General features: G+C 41.3%; 1 protein-coding gene across 1 annotated transcript in view; it reads left to right on the top strand.

The window, feature by feature from the left end:
• The window catches only part of SMC3 (structural maintenance of chromosomes 3), a 241,735-nt gene that overhangs the window by 138,235 nt on the left and 83,095 nt on the right, over positions 1-20,405 (top strand). The window contains exons 18-21 of the mRNA XM_053692998.1: positions 4,614-4,764; positions 4,995-5,153; positions 5,911-6,018; positions 6,127-6,235. Of these exons, the coding sequence (XP_053548973.1) occupies positions 4,614-4,764; positions 4,995-5,153; positions 5,911-6,018; positions 6,127-6,235 (527 nt within the window). The remainder of the gene's footprint in view (positions 1-4,613; positions 4,765-4,994; positions 5,154-5,910; positions 6,019-6,126; positions 6,236-20,405) is intronic.

Genomic DNA, 20,405 nt, shown 5'->3' with positions numbered 1-20,405 from the left:
TTGGAAAATTGTATTTCTTGTTGCTATTTCCTCTGCTTGTAGAGTGTCAGAGTTCTCGGCATTGCAGTATGAGTCTCCTTACCTTATTTTCCATTAAGGTTTTCTCCTGTAGGCGACTAAGGAATTTTCGTCAGTCTTTTCTTTGTTTGTGGTTTTCTCAGGAAAACGTGACGGACAGAAGGTTACGGCTACTTTCTTTTTGACTGAAGAGTATTATACGTTTTGCATATGAGACTGCTGGACAGCAGCCTGCAGAGAGAGTTAAGACTCATTCCACGAGGGCTGTTGCTTCCTCATGGACATTCCAGAATGAAGCTTCTGTGGAACAGATTTGCAAGACTGCAACTTGGTCCTCTCTTCACACTTTTTTAAAGGGACACTGTAAGTAAATATTTTCTATGCCTGTTACTAACTACCCCAAATACGCTTTTTATCAATAGCATTTCATTAACATATCTCTACCGTATATCAGAAATCTTGTCTGCAAATTTAATTGTTTTCCAAACCCACTCCGTGGGTATCCTTTGCTCTGTACCAATCCGTTTACAATACCTAGGTTTCAAAATGGCGCTTTAAACACAAAGTTATTGGTTTAAGTATTTTGAACATGCAGTGCTGAAAATAGTGGGCAGGATAACGTGACATCATCGGCGAATAAAAGATACAACTTTTAGAACGTTATGAAACTTCTTTTTGGAGAAAATATAGGTCAGTAGGTTTTAATTAATGTTTATTAACTTTAATAAGTTAGTTGTTTAGCTTAAAAATTATAACAGAAAGTAATCCTTTAAAGTTCTTCAATTTTGATACTTTTATCTTGGCTGAGGCCGCTTTTGGGAGAAAGGGTTCTTCACACAGTGGTGCCTTCGGTTGAGGTTACCTATCTTGTCCCTCCCGTATCATCTGTGTACTTTAGCTTGGGTATTAAATCCCATTAGTAATTAAGATGATCCGTGGACTCATTGTGTCTTAAAAAAGAAAAGAAAATTTATGCTTACCTGATAAATGTATTTCTTTTTTGACACGAGTCCACGGCCCGCCCTGTTTCTTTTGTGGGTTATTGTAAACTTCAGACACCTGCACCTTGGCTTTTCCTTTCTCTACCTTACTTCGGTCGAATGACTGGAGTGGGAGGGAAGGGAGGAGCTATTTAACAGCTCTGCTGTGGTGCTCTTTGCCTCCTCCTGCTGACCAGGAGGTGAATATCCCATTAGTAATTTAAGATGATCTGTGTACTCATCGTATCAAAAAAGAAATAAATTTATCAGGTAAGCATACATTTTCTTTTCTCTTGTAAGATGTATTGAGTCCACGGATTCATCCTTACTTGTGGGATATTCTCCTCCCCTACAGGAAGTGGCAGAGAGAGCACCCACAGCAGTGCTGCCTATATAGCTCCCCCCTTAGCTCCACCCCCCTGTCATTCTCTCTGCCTGCTTAACTGCTAGGAAGGGCAAAGAGGAGTGTGGTGACAAAAATGTTAGGTTTTTAATTTCTCTGCGTCTGACTGCTTGGAGATTGAACGCCTGATTCTATCAAAGCGTGGTTTCTTTGAGTCGGTCATTGATACCCTGATTCAGGCTAGAAAGCCTGTCACCAGGAAGATCTATCATAAGATTTGGCGCAAATATCTTTATTGGTGTGAATCCAAAGGTTACTCGTGGAGTAAGATTAGGATTCCTAGAATATTGTCTTTTCTCCAAGAAGGTTTGGAGAAGGGATTATCAGCTAGTTCCTTTATAAGGACAAATATCTGCTTTGTCTATTCTTCTACACAAACGTCTGGCAGATGTCCCAGACGTTCGAGCATTTAGTCAGGCTTTGGTCAGAATCAAGCCTGTATTTAAACCTGTTGCTCCGCCATGGAGCCTAAATTTAGTTCTTAAAGTTCTTCAAGGGGTTCCGTTTGAACCTATGCATTCCATGGATATTAAGCTTCTATCTTGGAAAGTTTTGTTTTTAGTAGCTATCTCTTCGGCTCGAAGAGTTTCTGAGCTATATGCTTTACAGTGTGATTCCCCTTATCTTATTTTCCATGCAGATAAGGTGGTTTTGCGTACCAAACCTGGGTTTCTTCCTAAGGTTGTTTCTTATAAGAATATCAATCAAGAGATTGTTGTTCCTTCACTGTGTCCTAATCCTTCTTCAAAGAAGGGAACGTCTGTTGCACAATTTTGATGTGGTTCGTGCTTTAAAGTTCTACTTACAAGCAACTAAAGATTTCCGTCAAACATCTTCATTGTTTGTTGTTTATTCTGGTAAGCGGAGAGGTCAGAAGGCTACGGCTACCTCTTTCCTTTTTGCTGAAAAGCATCATCCGTTTGGCTTATGAGACTGCTGGCCAACAGTCTCCTGAAAGAATTACTGCTCATTCTACTAGAGCTGTGGCTTCCACATGGCTTTTTTTAAATGAGGCTTCTGTTGAACAGATTTGTAATGCGGCAACTTGGTCTTCGCTTCATACTTTTTCCAAATTTTACAAATTTGATACTAGTTAGCGTTGGCCCGGTTCATCAGGTTCCAGTCAGACAACATAACTTCAGTGGCTTACATCAACTTACATCAACCATCAGGGAGGAACGCGGAGTTCCTTGGCCGTGACAGAGGTAGACAAGATAATTCAGTGGGCGGAGACCCACAATTGCTGTCTGTCGGCGATTCACATCCCAGGAGTGGACAACTGGGAGGCGGACTTCCTGAGCAGGCAGACCTTTCACCCAGGGGAGTGGGAACTCCATCCGGAAGTATTTTCCAGCCTGATTCTCAAATTGGGTCAGCCGGAATTGGATCTCATGGCATCTCGGCAGAATGCAAAGCTCCGGAGGTACGGGTCCAGGTCAAGGGACCCTCAGGCTGTACTGATAGACGCCCTGGCGGTACCTTGGAATTTCAGTCTTGCATACCTATTTCCTCCATTTGCTCTTCTTCCTCGGGTCATTGCTCGAATCAAGCAGGAGAGGGAGTCGTTGAACCTGATTGCACCGGCGTGGCCTCGCAGGATTTGGTATGCAGACCTGGTGGGCATGTCATCCCTTCCACCTTGGAGACTTCCGTTGAGGAAGGACCTTCTACTTCAAGGGCCCTTACTTCACCCAAATCTAGTTTCTCTGAAGCTGACTGCTTGGAGATTGAACGCTTAATTCTAACCAAGTGTGGATTTTCGGATTCGTTCATTGAGACCATGATTCAGGCTCGTAAACCTGTGACTAGAAAGATTTACTACAAGATATGGCGTAAATATCTATATTGGTGTAAACCCAAGGGCTACTCTTGGAGTAGAGTTAGGATTCCTAGAATTCTGTCTCTTCTCCAAGAAGGTTTGGAGAAAGGTTTATCGGCAAGTTCCCTAAAGGGGCAAATATTTGCCTTGTCTATTTTGTTACATAAGCATCTGGCGGACGTCCCAGACGTGCAAGCTTTTTGTCGGGCCTTGGTCAGAATCAGGCCTGTGTTCAAACCAGTTACTCCTCCCTGGAGTCTTAATTTAGTTGTTAAGGTTCTTCAAGGGGCTCCGTTTGAGCCTATGCATTCCTTAGATATTAAGTTGTTATCTTGGAAAGTTTTGTTTCTTGTTGCTATTTCATCTGCTCGTAGAGTGTCAGAGCTCTCGGCATTACAGTATGAATCTCCTTACCTTATTTTTCATTCGGATAAGGTGGTTTTGCATACTAAGTTAGGGTTTCTCCCTAAAGTAGTTTCAGAACGCCACATTAATCAAGAGATTGTTGTTCCTTCCTTGTGTCCTAATCCTTCTTCTCAGAAGGAACGGCTTTTGCACAATCTGGATGTGGTGCGTGCATTAAAATTCTATTTACATGCGACTAAGGATTTTCGTCAGTCTTCTGCTCTGTGGTTTTCTCTGGGAAACGGAAGGGGCAGAAAGCTACGGCTACTTCGCTTTCTTTGTGGCTAAAGAGTATCATTCGCTTTGCCTATAAAACTACTGGACAGCAGCCTCCTGAGAGTGTTACGGCTCTTTCTACAAGGGCTGGGCATTCAAAAATTAAGCTTCTGTGGAACAGATTTGTAAGGCTGTAACTCTTTTCACTCTTTTTTTAAAATTCTATACATTTGACACTTTTGCCTCGGCTGAGGCCTCTTTTTTGGGAGAAAGGTTCTTCAAGCAGTGGTGCCTTCCGTTTAGATTCCCTGTCTTGTCCCTCCCTTATCTCTTTACTCTAGCTTGGGTATTGATTCCCAATAGTAATTAGATGATCCGTGGACTTATCGTGTCATTAGAAAGAAAACAAAATTTATGCTTACCTGATAAATTTATTTATTTCTTGACACAATGAGTCCACGGCCTGCCCTGTTCTTGGACAGGTTGTTGGTATGTTATAAACTTCAGACACCTCTGCACCTTGTTGCTTCCTTTCTCTCCTTTGCTTCGGTCGAATGACTGTGGTTGGAGGGAAGGGAGGTGATATTTAACAGCTTTGCTGTGGTGCTCTTTGCCTCCTTCTGCTGAGCAGGAGTGATATTCCCAGTAGTAATTAGATAATCCGTGGACTCATCGTGTCAAGAAGGAAATAAATAAATTTATAAGGTAAGCATAAATTTTGTTTTTGGTACAAAGGCAAAAGAAATAAACATCTTCCTTAGCGCTGTGCATGGATTAACAATGAAATTGATCAGCTGATGAATCAAATGCAACAGATTGAGACGCAGCAGAGGAAGTTTAAAGCCTCTCGGGATAGTATCTTGTCAGAAATGAAAATGCTCAAAGAAAAGAGACAGCAGTCTGAGAAAACATTCATGCCCAAGGTAAATCTGACCAAACATAATTTATTTAGTTCCTTTGTCTGCTTTTGTTGAGGAGCCATAGTTTAGAAATGGGATTGATTACCTTCTGTATATTATATCATTTTATACAAACAACATATACCTATTTGTATTGGCTCTTTGGCTAGATCTGTTTGTTTCCAGCTCTCTGAACAGTTTCCAGACTTCTAATTAGGATTTTAATTTGACCAGTTTTTGTTATCTGTTCTCAGCAACGTAGCTTGCAGAGTTTAGAGGCAAGCTTGCATGCCATGGAATCCACACGGGAATCCTTAAAAGCAGAGCTTGGTACAGACTTGTTATCTCAGCTGAGTTTGGATGACCAGAAGAGGGTGGATGCTCTGAATGATGAGATCCGACAACTGCAGCAAGTAAGTTAATAAAATGTTGTTTAAATGGCCACTATTAACGTAAACAAAATAAGTTTCATGGTTCAGTTAAAGCACACTATTTTAAAATAAAAACAACTTTCCAATAAACTTCCATTATCAACACATGTACATTATGTTTATATGCACACTTACTAAGGCACCAGCTCTTACTGAATATATGCAAAAATGCACATTATACACATATATATGCATTTTGTGATTGGCTGATGGTTGTCACATGATACAGAGGGAGGGAAAATGTGCCAGAAAATATTAAGCTACCCCTGGTTAGTGACTTATGACCATATCTGGTGTTAACTGATGCACTTTTTGTAACATCTATATGATATCCAATCTTAGGCCTGTTTATAGGTGCATGCATCATTTTTACAGTGATTTGTAGCTCATACAGAATAATGTAAGTAATATACTAATCTTAATGCTTAAAGTCCATTTACATGTAAAGGGAGATTAAACTTGCCTCAGAGCATGCAGTATTGAAGAGACTTTTGAATTTACTTCTTTTCTCAAATGCACTGCATTCTCTTGGTATTGTTGGTTTAAAAGCATACCTATGTAGGCTTATGAGCAGAAACTAGTGGGAGCTAGGTGGTGATTGGTGACTACACACATATGCCTCTTGTCTTGGCTTATCAGATGTGTTATAGTACATTGCTGCTCCGAGCTGAGTTTACAGTGATTTAGCGGCAACGTTGTTTGCATATATCACATTTTCTTTTTGCACTTTTGTTTTCAGGAAAACAGGCAGCTTCTAAATGAGAGAATTAAATTAGAGGGCACTATCACTCGAGTGGAGACATATCTCAATGAAAATCTCAGAAAGCGCTTAGACCAAGTGGAACAAGTAAGTTTTCTGTTAGTAGCATTGATACATTTTGTAAAATGTCAACTATTTTTCTTTGAAATATTGAAGAGTGTTGCCAAATGTTTGTGCTGCTCCCTTTCATTGTAGGAACTTAATGAGTTGAGAGAAACTGAGGGAGGGACTATTCTGACCGCCACTACATCTGAACTGGAAGCAATCAACAAACGCGTTAAGGAAACTTCTACACGATCAGATGGTACCTAAATATTTTTTTAAACAGATTACATAGTATAAAAAAAATATTGTGGAGGAGTCACTGTTAGATCATTTTTGTTCTTATTAATGGTTGGGTTTCTTACAGCTCAGATCCCTTGTTCTGATCCCTACCTTCAGGCCCTTGTTTGATCCATTCATGTGAACTAACAGTGTCCAACTTTACCTCCTTGTACAGAGGTTTTCTAGCAAGAATCTTTTTTTACACACACCCTTCCCGTGTTTTCAATAAGGATTGGACAGATAGCTCACTATAAGCAAGCCCATTTATTTTCTGCAAGCTGTACTTCACTTTGGTTTCTCTTGATAACAATTAGAAGGCAGCTTTCGCCAACTTGCCCTTACTACATATTTAGAACCTGAAATAAGGAGGTGGTAGGTAGCCTCTGGGCCAAAAAACTAAAAAAAAAATGTGCTTACACTTCTTTTGAAGTTTCTGCCTTTTTCTATATAGTGGCTTCCAGTTTATCCAACAGTAATGAATGAATCATCTCCTGCTTCATGTGTTATCACTGAACATGTAAAGAAAGGGATTTAACATGAAATACCAAACCTTTTATCCGCTTATAGGGACACTCTGATTTAAACTTTGTTTACCCTTAAAGGGACATTAAACACAATTTTTTTCTTTCATGATTCAGCTAGAGCATGCAATTTTAAACAACTTTCTAATTTATTTCTAATATCTAATTTGCTTCATTCTCTTGATATTTTCTGAAAAGCATATCTAGATAGGCTCAGAAGCTGCTGATTGGTGGCTGCACATAGATGCCTCATGTGATTGACACACCCGTGTACATTGCTATTTCTTAAACAAAGAATATCTAAAGAATGAAGCAAATTAGATAATAGAAGTAAACTGGGATGTTGTTTAAAATTGTATTCTCTATCTGAATAATGAAAGAAAATATGTGGGTTTAATGTGTTCCCAGTTAGTTGTCTTACCTGCTGCATGGTATTAAACTTTTATAGGAAATTGTTCCTTCAGGTTTATTTTTATATTTCAAATAGCTGGTTTTGGTCATTGAAACCACAACCCAATATTCTAATGGGCATGTCCATTTAAATAGGCGGAGCCTGCAGGAAGAGCAGACCCTTCACATGTTTATACACAGCAGACACTTTTACAGTTTATTGTCTTTAAAGGGACATAATACTCATATGCTAAAGCACTTAAAAGTGATACAGCATAACTGTAAAAAGGTGACATGAAAATATCACCTGAGCATATTTTACCTCAAAATGTCTTCAGCTCACCAGAGTAAGTGCTCTTCAACATTTATATTTCAGCTGCTGTCCAGCTGCAAGTTGTGAAAAACAAAACAATAGGATTGGTTACCATACTTGCTGTGAAAAGAAAAAAAACGCTGGGGTAGACAACAGGGACTACAGTGTTTAACTGGTGGTACTAATAATTTTATTATTTTACAGCTAGTGCAATATATGCACAGCAAATATATTCTGCATCTGGCCTTTTCTAGATGCGTGAAGTTATTTGCAGTGTATACTGTCCCGTAAAGGCTCAGAACTTAAATACCAGTCTGAGAATAAGCTTGCAGCTTGCATTCCACATTGCATAACAAAACCTCTTGCCACCATGTTCTGTTCTCATTCCCATAGCTTTAGACTATCTTGTAAATTTAAATTTCTTATACCAGTTGCACTTCTATATTACCTCAACCAGAGGGAGCTGCGTTCATGCATACTGCAAGAGTACTGCTTCCTGCCTCAGGGACTCGCTTTATACATAATCTTTCCCTTTTTGCAGGGTGCACCTCAATCACGCCTTGCCACCTTAAGAAATATTCCCAACTTGGATCTTCAGATCACAGGAATCTTCATCCAGGGCGCCATAAATTCACTTCTGCTACTCTGCTCCCAGCTCTCTATAGTTATTTCATGTAATTTACAGCACTTGTCCTTATTTTGGTCATTAGAGGGTACATTTCTCATTCATGATCAAATTTTTTTCATGCTTTCATGTGGCCTCTGCTTTGTGCTTGATGCTTCACATCCATGTTTCTTCCAACTGAACCATTGTTTACATTGCATACCTGACCCATTGTACAGTGTTAGGTTTGCAGCCTTTCTCTACATAGGTTTGCTGAAGGTTTTTCTTTTTTAAGACACGATGAGTCCACAGATCATCTTAATTACTAATGGGATATTCACCTCCTGGTCAGCAGGAGGTGGCAAAGAGCACCACAGCAGAGCTGTTAAATAGCTCCTCCCTCCCACCCTAGTCATTCTCTACGTTAGTGATAGGAAGTGGTAAAAGTGAGGTGTTAGAAAAGATTCTTCAATAAAAAGTTTATTATTTTTAAAGTAGTGCAGGATTGTGCTGCTTTGTTCTAGGGTGTAGCCGTAGTCCATATCAGTCTCTTCAGTAGAGCATTGGTGGCTTTAGAGCAATGGGAACTTGTATTGACTTTATTTCTGGGGGTACAAGGAAATCTCAGAAAAAGTTTGGGCACTTTATTTTTTTTACAGAGACCTCATCGAATTTGGGCTCCATAGTAAAGAGGTTAATAGAGATGCATTCTCCTAGTTGTTTAGGGGACACTTGGCAGTTTGGACGCAGGCACTGGGACTGTATGGGACATGTGACTCTCATCTCCCGGCGGATTCATAACTAATTCATAGCCGACCAGGAGATTTCATACTGACAGACTATTGTATACTGCAGAGAGCGAGCTCAGTGTGAGGGTGTTTAACTCTTAGAGAGGTCAACTGGGCTAAGCAGCTGCTACGAGGGGCGGAACTTGCGTGGAGCCAATTTGGTTGCGCACCTCTTATTTAGTACTTCCGTTTATCGGAAAGGAGGAGACTAGTAGATCCTAGTGTTTGCGCTTAGGCACCTCTTCCCTTGCACTTCCAGTTAGCGGAGGGAGCAGAAAAAATGTTATGTCAGAGTGTTGCGCTTAGAGACAGCGCTACAGCAGTCAGATTTTTAACAGAAGGATTAGCAGGCACTTCAGCGGGGTTATGCTGAGGTGTAAAGGGGTTAGCTGCCCTAATAAATAAAAAGAGGTTTCCACTTTAAATTTTAAAGAAACAGTAACAGTCTTTATATGTTTATTTGGATAAAATCAGTTAAGACCTTTATGGGATTAATCATCCATACGTCAGTCTGATGGTTCAAGAAGACCCTACAATGCAGGGTTATCAGCTTTAAAGTGTCCACTTCTGTTATTAAACGAAATGTTGCAGGGAGAATGTGGCTTTACAATCCATTTCTCTGTTCTTTGTTGTGAGAACTTTTCTATAGAGAAAAAGGGGATTCTCATTAAGTGTCCATAAAATATTACGGTCCACCCGTGCAGTGCCCTGAGCTTCTTCACCAACTCGATCTGGAGTTACTTAGCAAGACATCGCTTCTCTAAGGTCTTTAGCGATATCTGTTGCCCTGTCTGTTTTTCCCATGCTGCAGGGAGAACGCTTGATGAAATATAGTTAATCACATACAGAGTAACTATTCCGAATGTTTATTCCCTAAAGTTGAAAGTGGAGGATACTTCGGTAGTATATAAGGTAAACATCTCAGACTCCGTCGGGGTAACTCCTTTATCTGATACTGAAGTGGTTTTCTGGATCACCTCCGTTTGCTACCTAAGGAGGTTCTAGTTACCCTGAAGGGCTCCGGTATGACTGACCATTTTTCCCCATCTCCTATATTTAAAAAGATGTTTCCCATAGCCAACGCAGTGAAGGAGGCTTGGCAAACAGTCCATGAGGTGGACGGAGCTGTTTCCACCCTAGCTAAGAGAGCTACTATTCCCATAGAGGATAGTTGTGCTTTCGTTACTCAAACATATATACCAGGGCTTACAATGGCAGCCAGCTGGGTGCAATTCTGCCGTCACTCGTGCGGCGGCATATTGGTTTAATGCGTTGTCTGGTATTATTAGGACAGAAACTCCTCTGCATGAAATACAGGATAGGATAAAAGCACTTAAGTTGTCTAATTCCTTTATTTCGGATGCTTCCCTTCAAGTTATCAAACCGGGAGCAAGGATTTCAGGCTTCTCTGTTCTACCTCGCAGAGCCTTATGGTTAAAACCTTGGTCTGCGGATCTGTCCTCTTAAGTCTAAGCTGTTAGAGATTCCTTACAAGGGAAAGACCTTGTTTGGGACTGGCTTGTCGGAAATAATTTCCGACATTACGGGAGGTAAGGGTCCCCTTCTCCCTCAGGACAAGAGATTCAAACATAAGGGACGACAGAGCAATTTTCAATCCTTTCGAAATTTCAAAGGAAATTCTTTCTCTTCCTCCTCCAAGCAGGAACAACTTAAACCTTCATGGAGACCCAATCAGTCTTGGAATAAGGGAAAACAATCCAAGAAGCCTTTATTAAATCGAAGTCAGCATGTAGGGTCTGCCCCTGATCCGAGACTGGATCTTGTAAAGGGCAGACTTTCCTTCTTTGCTCAGGATTGGGTCCAAGATGTTCAGGATCCCTGGGCAATAGAAATAGTGTCCCAGGGATACAGACTAGAGTTCAAAAGTTTTCCTCCCAGAGGCAGGTTTCTGCTTTCAAGATTATTTGTAGACCAGACAAAAGGAGAGGCGTTCTTACTCTGTATCAAAGACCTCTCCGACCTGGGAGTGAGAGTTCCTGTTCCGAATCAGGAACAGGGTATGGGATTTTATTCCTATCTGTTCGTGGTTCCCAAAGAAGAGGGAACTTTCAGGCCTAATTTAGATCTCAAGAGTCTAAACAAATTTCTCAGGATACCGTCCTTCAAGATGGAAACTATTTTTTTCATTCTTCCTTCGATCCAAGAGGATCAATTTATGACAACAGTAGATTTAAAGGACGCGTACCTGCATGTTCCCATTCACACGGATCATCACAAGTTCCTAAGGGCTGCCTTTCTGGACAAACACTTCCAGTTCTTGGCTCTTCCCCTTAGTCTTGTCACAGCTCCCAGAATTTTCACAAAGGTTCTGGGTTCGCTGTTGGCGGTGCTTCGGTTACGGGACATTGCAGTGGCATCCTATATGGATGACATTTTAGTCCAGACGCCATCCTTACAACAAGCCAGATCCCACACGGACTTGGTGTTATCCTTCCTGCGATCTCACGGGTGGAAGGTAAATTTGGTCTCAAATACAAGGTAACTTTCTTGGAAACCATTTTAGATTCCCTATCAATGAAGTTGTTTTTTTCTGACTGAAGTCAAAGCTTTCGAAACTTCTCTAGCCCTTCAGTCCACTCCTCGGCCATCAGTGGCTCAGTGTATGGAGGTAATCGGGCTGATGGTGGCGGCAATGGACATCAACCCGTTTGCTCGGCTTCTCCTCAGACCTCTGCAGTTAAACATGCTCAGGCAATGGAACGGAGATTATGCAGACTTGTCTCTTCAAATACTTTGGGAACAGGAGACAAGGGATTTTCTGCAATGGTGGTTGTCTCTCATCTTTCGCAGACCATCTTGGGTGATAGTAATTACAGATGCCATCCTTCTAGGTTGAGGGAGCAGAGTTGTACAACTGGGAGGTGGATTTCCTCAGCAGGCAGACCTTTCATCCGGGGGAGTGGGATCTCCATCCGGAAGTGTTTTTCAGCCTGATCCTCAAATGATGTCAGCCGGAATTGGATCTCATGGCTTCTCGTCGGAATGCCAAGCTCCCGAGATACGGGTTGAGGTCCAGGGACCCCCAGGCGGAACTGATAGATGCCCTGGCAGTACCTTGGACTTTCAGTCTAGCATACCTTTTTCCTCCATTTGCTCTTCTTCCTCGGGTCATTGCTCGAATCAAGCAGGGGAGGGCAGTGGGGATTCTCATTGCTCCGGCTTGGCTTCGGAATTTGGTAGGCAGATCTGGAGGACATGTCTTCTCTGCCACCTTGGAGACTTCCGCTGAGGAAGGTCCTTCTGATTCAGGGGCTTTTTTTTTACCCAAATCTAGTTTCTCTTAAGCTGACTTCTTGGAGATGGAATGCTTATTTTTATCCAAGCTGGGTTTTTCTGACTCTGTCATAGATACCATGATTCAGGCTCGTAAGCCTGAATCTAGAGGATATGGAGTAAATATTCCTATTGGTGTGAATTTAAAGGCTACTCCTGGAGTAGAGTTAGGATTCCTAGAATTTTGTCCTTTCTCTGAGGTTTAGAGAAAGAGGACTATCGATAAGTTCCCTAAAGGGTTATATTTCTCCAACATAGGTGTGTCCGGTCCACGGCGTCATCCTTACTTGTGGGATATTCTCTTCCCCAACAGGAAATGGCAAAGAGCCCAGCAAAGCTGGTCACATGATCCCTCCTAGGCTCCGCCTTCCCCAGTCATTCTCTTTGCCGTTGTACAGGCAACATCTCCACGGAGATGGCTTAGAGTTTTTTGGTGTTTAAATGTAGTTTTTATTCTTCAATCAAGAGTTTGTTATTTTAAAATAGTGCTGGTATGTACTATTTACTCTGAAACAGGAAAGAGATGAAGATTTCTGTTTGTAAGAGGAAAATGATTTTAGCAACCGTTACTAAAATCGATGGCTGTTTCCACACAGGACTGTTGAGAGGAATTAACTTCAGTTGGGGGAAACAGTGAGCAGACTTTTGCTGCTTGAGGTATGACACATTTCTAACAAGACTCGGTAATGCTGGAAGCTGTCATTTTCCCTATGGGAACCGGTAAGCCATTTTCTTAGTTTAAGTAAAAGAATAAAGGGCTTCATTAGGGCTTAAAAAACTGGTAGACATTTTTCTGGGCTAAAACGATTACTTTACTAAGTATATTTGGCAGATTATTACTTTTAATAGTTGTTAAATCTTGGGGATTGTTTTAATAAAAACGGCAGGCACTGTATTGGACACCTTTTTCACTGGGGGCCTTTTCTAGTCATAGACAGAGCCTCATTTTCGCGCCTCTAATGCGCAGTTGTTTTTGGAAAGCATGGCATGCAGATGCATGTGTGAGGAGCTAAGAACCACTGAAAAAGCTTATAGAAGGCATCATTTGGTATCGTATTCCCCTCTGGGATTGGTTGGGTCTCAGCAAAGCAGATACCTGGGACTGTATAGGGGTTAAATGTAAAAACGGCTCCGGTTCCGTTATTTTAAGGGTTAAAGCTTTCAAATTTGGTGTGCAATACTTTTATGGCTTTAAGTTACTGTGGTGAAATTTTGGTGAAATTTGAACAATTCCTTCATACTTTTTCACATATTCAGTAATAAAGTGTGTTCAGTTTGAAATTTAAAGGGACAGTAACGGTTTTATTGTAAAACGTTTTTTGTGCTTTGTTGACAAGTTTAAGCCTGTTTAACATGTCTGAACCATCAGATAACGATGTTCTATATGTATGAAAGCCAATGTGTCTCCCCATTTAAATATATGTGATATATTTGTGTCATAATGTCCAAACAAAGTAGGGATAATAATGCCATAGATATGATATTGCCCAAGATGATTCCTCTAATGAGGGGAGTAAGCATGGTACTGCATCATCCCCTTCTGTGTCTACACCAGTTTTGCCCACACAAGAGGCCCCTAGTACATCTAGTGCGCCAATACTTATTACCATACAACAATTAATGGCTGTAATGGATAATTCTATTGCATGCATTTTTTCCAAAATGCCTACTTATCAGAGAAAGCGTGATTGCTCTGTTTTAAACACTGAAGAGCAAGAGGACGCTGATGATATCTGTTCTGACATACCCTCACACCTATCTGAAGGGGCCAGGAGGGAGGTTTTGTCTGAGGGAGAAATTTCAGATTCAGGGAAAATTTCTCAACAAGCAGAACCTGATATTGTAACTTTTAAATTTAAATTTCAACATCTCCACGCACTACTTAAGGAGGTATTATCTACTCTGGATGATTGTGACAATTTGGTCATTCCAGAGAAATTAGGTAAGATGGACAAGTTCCTAGAGGTTCCGGTGCCCCCCGATGTTTTTCCTATACCCAAGCGGGTGGCGGACATAGTAAATAAGGAGTGGGAAAGGCCCGGCATACCTTTTTGTCCTCCCCCTATATTTAAGAAATTAGTTCCTATAGTCGACCCCAGAAAGGACTTATAGCATACAGTCCCCAAGGTCGAGGGGGCGGTTTCTACTCTAAACAAACGCACTTCTATTCCTATAGAAGATAGTTGTGCTTTCAAGATCCTATGGATTAAAGGTTAGAGGGTTTGCTTAAAAAGATGTTTGTTCAGCAAGGTTACCTTCTACAACCAATTTCATGCATTGTTCCTGTCACTACAGCTGCGTGTTTCTGGTTCGAAGAACTAGAAACGTCGCTCAATAAAGAATCTTTGTACGAGGAGGTTTTGGACAGAGTTCAAGCTCTTAAATTGGCTAACTCTTTTTTATTTTAGATGCCGCTTTGCAATTAGCTAGATTAGCGGCGAATAATTCAGGGTTTGCTATCGTGGCGCGCAGAGCGCTTTTGCTTAACATCCCTTTCAAGGGTAAAACACTGTTTGGCCCTGACTTGAAAGAGATTATTTCAGACATCACTGGGGGAAAGGGCCACGCCCTTCCTCTGGATAGGTCTTTTAAGGCTAAAAAGAAGCCAAATTTTCGTCCCTTTCGCAGAAACGGACCAGCCTCAAATTCTACACCCTCTAAGCAAGAGGGTAATACTTCTCAAACCAAGCCAGCCTGGAGGCCGATGCAAGGCTGGAACAAGGGTGAGCAGGCCAAGTCACCTGCCACTGCTACCAAAACAGCATGAAGTGTTGGCCCCCGATCTGGGAAGGATCTGGTGGGGGGCAGACTTTCTCTCTTTGCTCAGGCTGGGGCAAGAGATGTTCAGGATCCTTGGGCGCTAGAAATAGTTTCTCAAGGTTATCTCCTGGAATTCAGGGAACTACCCCCAAGGGGAAGGTTCCACGGGTCTCAATTATCTTCGAACAGGCATTCTTACACTGTGTAGAAGACCTGTTAAGCATGGGAGTGATTCATCCTGTTCCATTAGGAGAACAAGGGATGGGTTTTTTACTCCAACCTGTTCATTATTCCCAAAAAAGAGGGAACATTCAGACCTATTTTAGATCGCAAGACTCTAAACAAGTTTCTAAGGGTTTCATCATTCAAAATGGAAACCATTCGAACGATCCTTCTTACCATCCAGGAAGGTCAATTCATGACCACGGTGGACTTAAAGGATGCGTACCTACGTATTCCTATCCACAAGGAACATTTTCGGTTCCTAAGGTTCGCCTTTCTGGACAAGCATTACCTGTGGCACTTCCATTCGGATTAGCCACTGCTCCAAGGATTTTCACAAGGGTACTAGGGTCCCTTCTAGCGGTGCTAAGACCAAGGGGCATTGCAGTAGTACCTTACTTGGACGACATCCTGATTCAAGTGTCGTCTCTGTCAAAAGCAAGGGCTCATACGGACATTGTCCTAGCCTTTCTCAGATCTCACAGGTGGAAAGTGAACATAGAAAAAAGTTCTCTGTCCCCGTCAACAAGAGTTCCCTTCTTGGGAACAATAATAGTTTCCTTAGAAATGAAGGTTTTTCTGACAGAGGCCAGAAAATCAAAACTTCTAAGCTCTTGTCAGGTACTTCATTCTGTTCTTCTTCCTTCCATAGCGCAGTCCATGGAAGTAATAGGTTTGATGGTTGCGGCAATGGACATAGTTCCTTTTGCACGAATTCATCTAAGACCATTGCACCTGGGCATGCTCGGACAGTGGAATGGGGATTATACAGACTTGTCTCCGACGATACAAGTAGATCAAATAACCAGAGATTCACTCCGTTGGTGGCTGACCCTGGACAACCTGTCACAGGGAATGAGCTTCCGCAGACCAGAATAGGTCATTGTCACGACCGACGCCAGTCTGGTGGGCTGGGGCGGGGTCTGGGAACCCCTGAAAACTCAGGGTCTATGGTTTCGGGAAGACTCTCTTCTCCCGATAAACATAATGGAACTGAGAGCGATATTCGATGCTCTCAAGGCTTGGCCTCGACTAGCAAAGGCCAAATTCATAAGGTTTCAATCAGACATCATGACGACTGTTACATATATCAACCATCAGGGGGTAACAAGGAGTTCCCTGGCGATGGAGGAGCATCCGGGGGAGTGGGAACTCCATCTGGAAATCGTTGCCCAAATAACTCAATTATGGGGCATTCCAGACATGGTTCTGATGGCCTCTCGTCAGAACTTCATGGTCCCTTGTTACGGGTCCAAATCCAGGGATCCCAAGGCGACTCTATTGGATACAATAGTAGCACCTTTGAACTTCAACCTAGCTTATGTATTCCCACCGTTTCCTCTCATTCCCAGGCTGGTAGCCAGGATCAATCTGGAGAGGACTTCGGTGACCTTGATAGTTCCTGTGTGGCCACGCAGGACTTGGTATGCAGACCTGGTGAATGTGTCATCGGCTCCACCATGGAAGCTACCTTTGAGACAGGACCTTCTTATTCAGGGTCCATTCGAACATCCGAATCTGGTTTTCCTCCAACTGACTGCTTGGAGTTTGAACGCTTGATTTTATCAAAGCGTGGGTTTTCAGATTCTGTAATAGATACTCTTATTCAGGCTAGAAAGCCTGTAACTAGAAAAATTTACCATAATATATGGAAAAAATATATCTGTTGGTGTGAATCTAAAGGATTCCCATGGAACAAGATAAAAATTCCTAAGATTCTTTCCTTTCTACAAGAAGGTTTGGAGAAAGGATTTTCTGCGAGTTCTCTGAAGGGACAGATCTCTGCTTTATCTGTTTTACTTCACAAAAGGCTGGCAGCTGTGCCAGACGTTTAAGCGTTTGTTCAGGCTCTGGTTAGAATCAAGCCTGTTTACAGACCTTTGACTCTTCCCTGGAGTCTTAATCTAGTTCTTTCAGTTCTTCAAGGGGTTCCGTTTGAACCCTTACATTCCGTAGATATTAAGTTATTATCTTGGAAAGTTTTGTTTTAGGTTGCAATTTCTTCCGCTAGAAGAGTTTCTGAGTTATCTGCTCTGCAGTGTTCTCCGCCCTATCTGGTCCATGCAGATAAGGTGGTTTTTACGTACTGAGCCTGGTTTTCTTCCGAAGGTTGTTTCCAACAAAAATATTAACCAGGAGATAGTTGTACCTTCTTTGTGTCCGAATCCAGTTTCATAGAAGGAACGTTTGTTACACAATTTGGACGTTGTCCGTGCTCTAAAATTCTATTTAGATGCTACAAAGGATTTCAGACAAACATCTTCCTTGTTTGTTGTTTATTCTGGTAAAAGGAGAGGTCAAAAAGCAACTTCTACCTCTCTATCTTTTTGGCTTAAAAGCATCATCAGATTGGCTTATGAGACTGCCGGACGGCAGCCTCCTGAAAGAATCACAGCTCATTCCACTAGGGCCGTGGCTTCCACATGGGCCTTTAAGAACGAGGCTTCTGTTGATCAGATATGTAAGGCAGCGACTTGGTCTTCACTGCACACTTTTACCAAATTTTACAAATTTGATACTTTTGCTTCTTCTGAGGCTATTTTTGGGAGAAAGGTTTTGCAAACCGTGGTGCCTTCCATCTAGGTGACCTGATTTGCTCCCTCCCATCATCCGTGTCCTAAAGCTTTGGTATTGGTTCCCACAAGTAAGGATGACGCCGTGGACCGGACACACCTATGTTGGAGAAAACAGAATTTATGTTTACCTGATAAATTACTTTCTCCAACGGTGTGTCCGGTCCACGGCCCGCCCTGGTTTTTTAATCAGGTCTGATGATTTAATTTCTTTTAACTACAGTCACCACGGTATCATATGATTTCTCCTATGCAAATATTCCTCCTTTACGTCGGTCGAATGACTGGGGAAGGCGGAGCCTAGGAGGGATCATGTGACCAGCTTTGCTGGGCTCTTTGCCATTTCCTGTTGGGGAAGAGAATATCCCACAAGTAAGGATGACGCCGTGGACCGGACACACCGTTGGAGAAAGTAATTTATCAGGTAAACATAAATTCTGTTTTCTGCCTTTATCTTTTTTTGTTACTCAAACGTCTGGCAGATGTTCCAGATGTGCATTCTTTTTGTCAGGCAGACATCAACATGGATTTCGTGGAAAAATTTGTTCGTAACCAGTATCCATAAACAACAGTATAATTAGTGGTTTGATGGTGTAAACATTCCAAACAGGAACCCCACAGTTGCGGGTAACACCAAACAAACTTGTAAATACGTGTAACATCCAGTAATAAAAGAACAAAGGACTCACCACACTTTTCCGAAGCCCACCATAAGGATAGAAATACCTATATTTGCAGTCCAAATTCACAATCTTGCAAGTGGCTTGAAATTTGCGTCGCAATTCTCTGTGAGTAGTAGGCTTCACCGTGCCGCCTCTGTGACACACCTGTTTAGTGCAAGGTGTGAGACTGCTCCAAGCTCCGGCGCTGCTGGGGCTCTCCAAAAACCCGTAGGATTCCAATAGAATTATCAAAGGCAAACAAACAGTTCACAGTTCCGATGCAAGGAAAGGCAGGGAGAGATATCGGTAATTAAAATAATATATATTTATTTATGCTTGCATTAAAAAATGTTTAACAAGGCACAGCAAACAAAAAGGACTTTGGCTGACGCGTTTCCTGCCTTAGCGGCAGTTCATCAGAGCACAAAATTCAGTGTTAGCAGCAGGTGTTTAATCAGGTATGGGTCTGAACCTCAACCAATCATAGTAAGCAGATTGGGTGTAAAAAATTAACCCTATCATTACTCCGGTTAGAATAATAAACACCCAAATTAACTATCTTACTTTTGCGGTTAACACTGTAATAATATCACAAACAGTACGACTTAAAACTAAAAACATGTATTCCTATAACATACTATAGCTTTCTGGAAACAATGTAAAGTATCACGATAGAAAAAAATATATATTTCTTTTTCTCATCTCTTATTTTTTAAAATTTTCGTTACACTCTCTGGATATAATACAGGTAAAACACACGACAGCTGATGCAACATTGTAGCCATTAAAGTATACAAAGTCAAATGCAACTTAATGTAAATACGCAAGTGCATCAGCTGTCTCCTGTGTTCTAAACCTATAGATATCGAGTGAAAATACACGATTGTATACTCAAAGGAATTGTTCACTATGGGACTTTTGTTGAAAAAGCAGTGTGAGATAGTTTACCACAAAAATAAAGAATACCCATATTTTCATATGTATATTCCTTAGTACAACAATTAGTAATCTCATCTTAAAAGCATCATCATATCTTATAATATCTTATAATATCAAATTAAGTTAAATGAAGATTGACCTGTCGGTAAAGCAGATTATATTGCAAAGAGTCACATAAAGGCACAAGCTAGAACTAATGGATGTTTACCTATCAATATATAATTTAATATCACTAATTTTATTGATACCCATGGGGCTTCCAGTTTTGAGGGTATATATCCAAAAAACTTCTCGCTTGGCATCTATCCCCACCTCTTATGCCTAACTTAACCTGTTCAATACCTTGAAACTTGAACACACTGAACTTATCATTATGTGAAAAAAAGTCTTTCGCAACAGGAGTTTTTGGCTCCTCAGCCTCTAGGGACAAAAGGTGCTCACGTATTCTCTCTTTGAGACTCCTAGAGGTGAGACCTACATATTGAAAATTGCATTGGGTGCACGTAATGAGGTATATTACAATATTTGAGCTGCAGTTTAATCTCTCACGTATTTTGTATGTTAAACTAGTAGTGCTAGAGGAAAAGGTATCCCCAACTAATGCATAATCACAGCTCTTAAATGGTTTAACTCCACATTTATAAAAACCTAACCTACCAGGTAGCCAGCTTACCACTCTGCTATTGCTGTTACTCTTAGAACTGAAATTTTTAGCAACCATATCACCTATTGTTTCTGATCTACTGGAAATGAAATTACAATTTTTGCTGACTAATTTTAAATCCTCATCCCTCTCCAATAGGGGTAACCTTCTCCTAATGATATTGCAGATATCATTATATTGTCTGCTGTATCTAGTTATAAAATTAATGCCATGCTGATTACTCATTTTGTTGTTCCTATTCCTATTTTTATTATTATCAGCGAGCAGGCTCTTCCTATCCATATCTGCAATCTTGAAGGACATATCCCGAAGATTTTTATAGTCATAGCCCCTATCGACCAAACGTAACGTAAGGTCATTAGCATGTCTCCAATAATCCTTCAGACTAGTACAATTGCGTCGTAACCTTATGTACTGACC

This window comes from Bombina bombina, chromosome 9 (assembly GCF_027579735.1).
Source record: "Bombina bombina isolate aBomBom1 chromosome 9, aBomBom1.pri, whole genome shotgun sequence".
Taxonomy (NCBI): Eukaryota; Metazoa; Chordata; class Amphibia; order Anura; family Bombinatoridae; genus Bombina; species Bombina bombina.
This window is presented reverse-complemented; position numbering and strand designations above follow the sequence as displayed.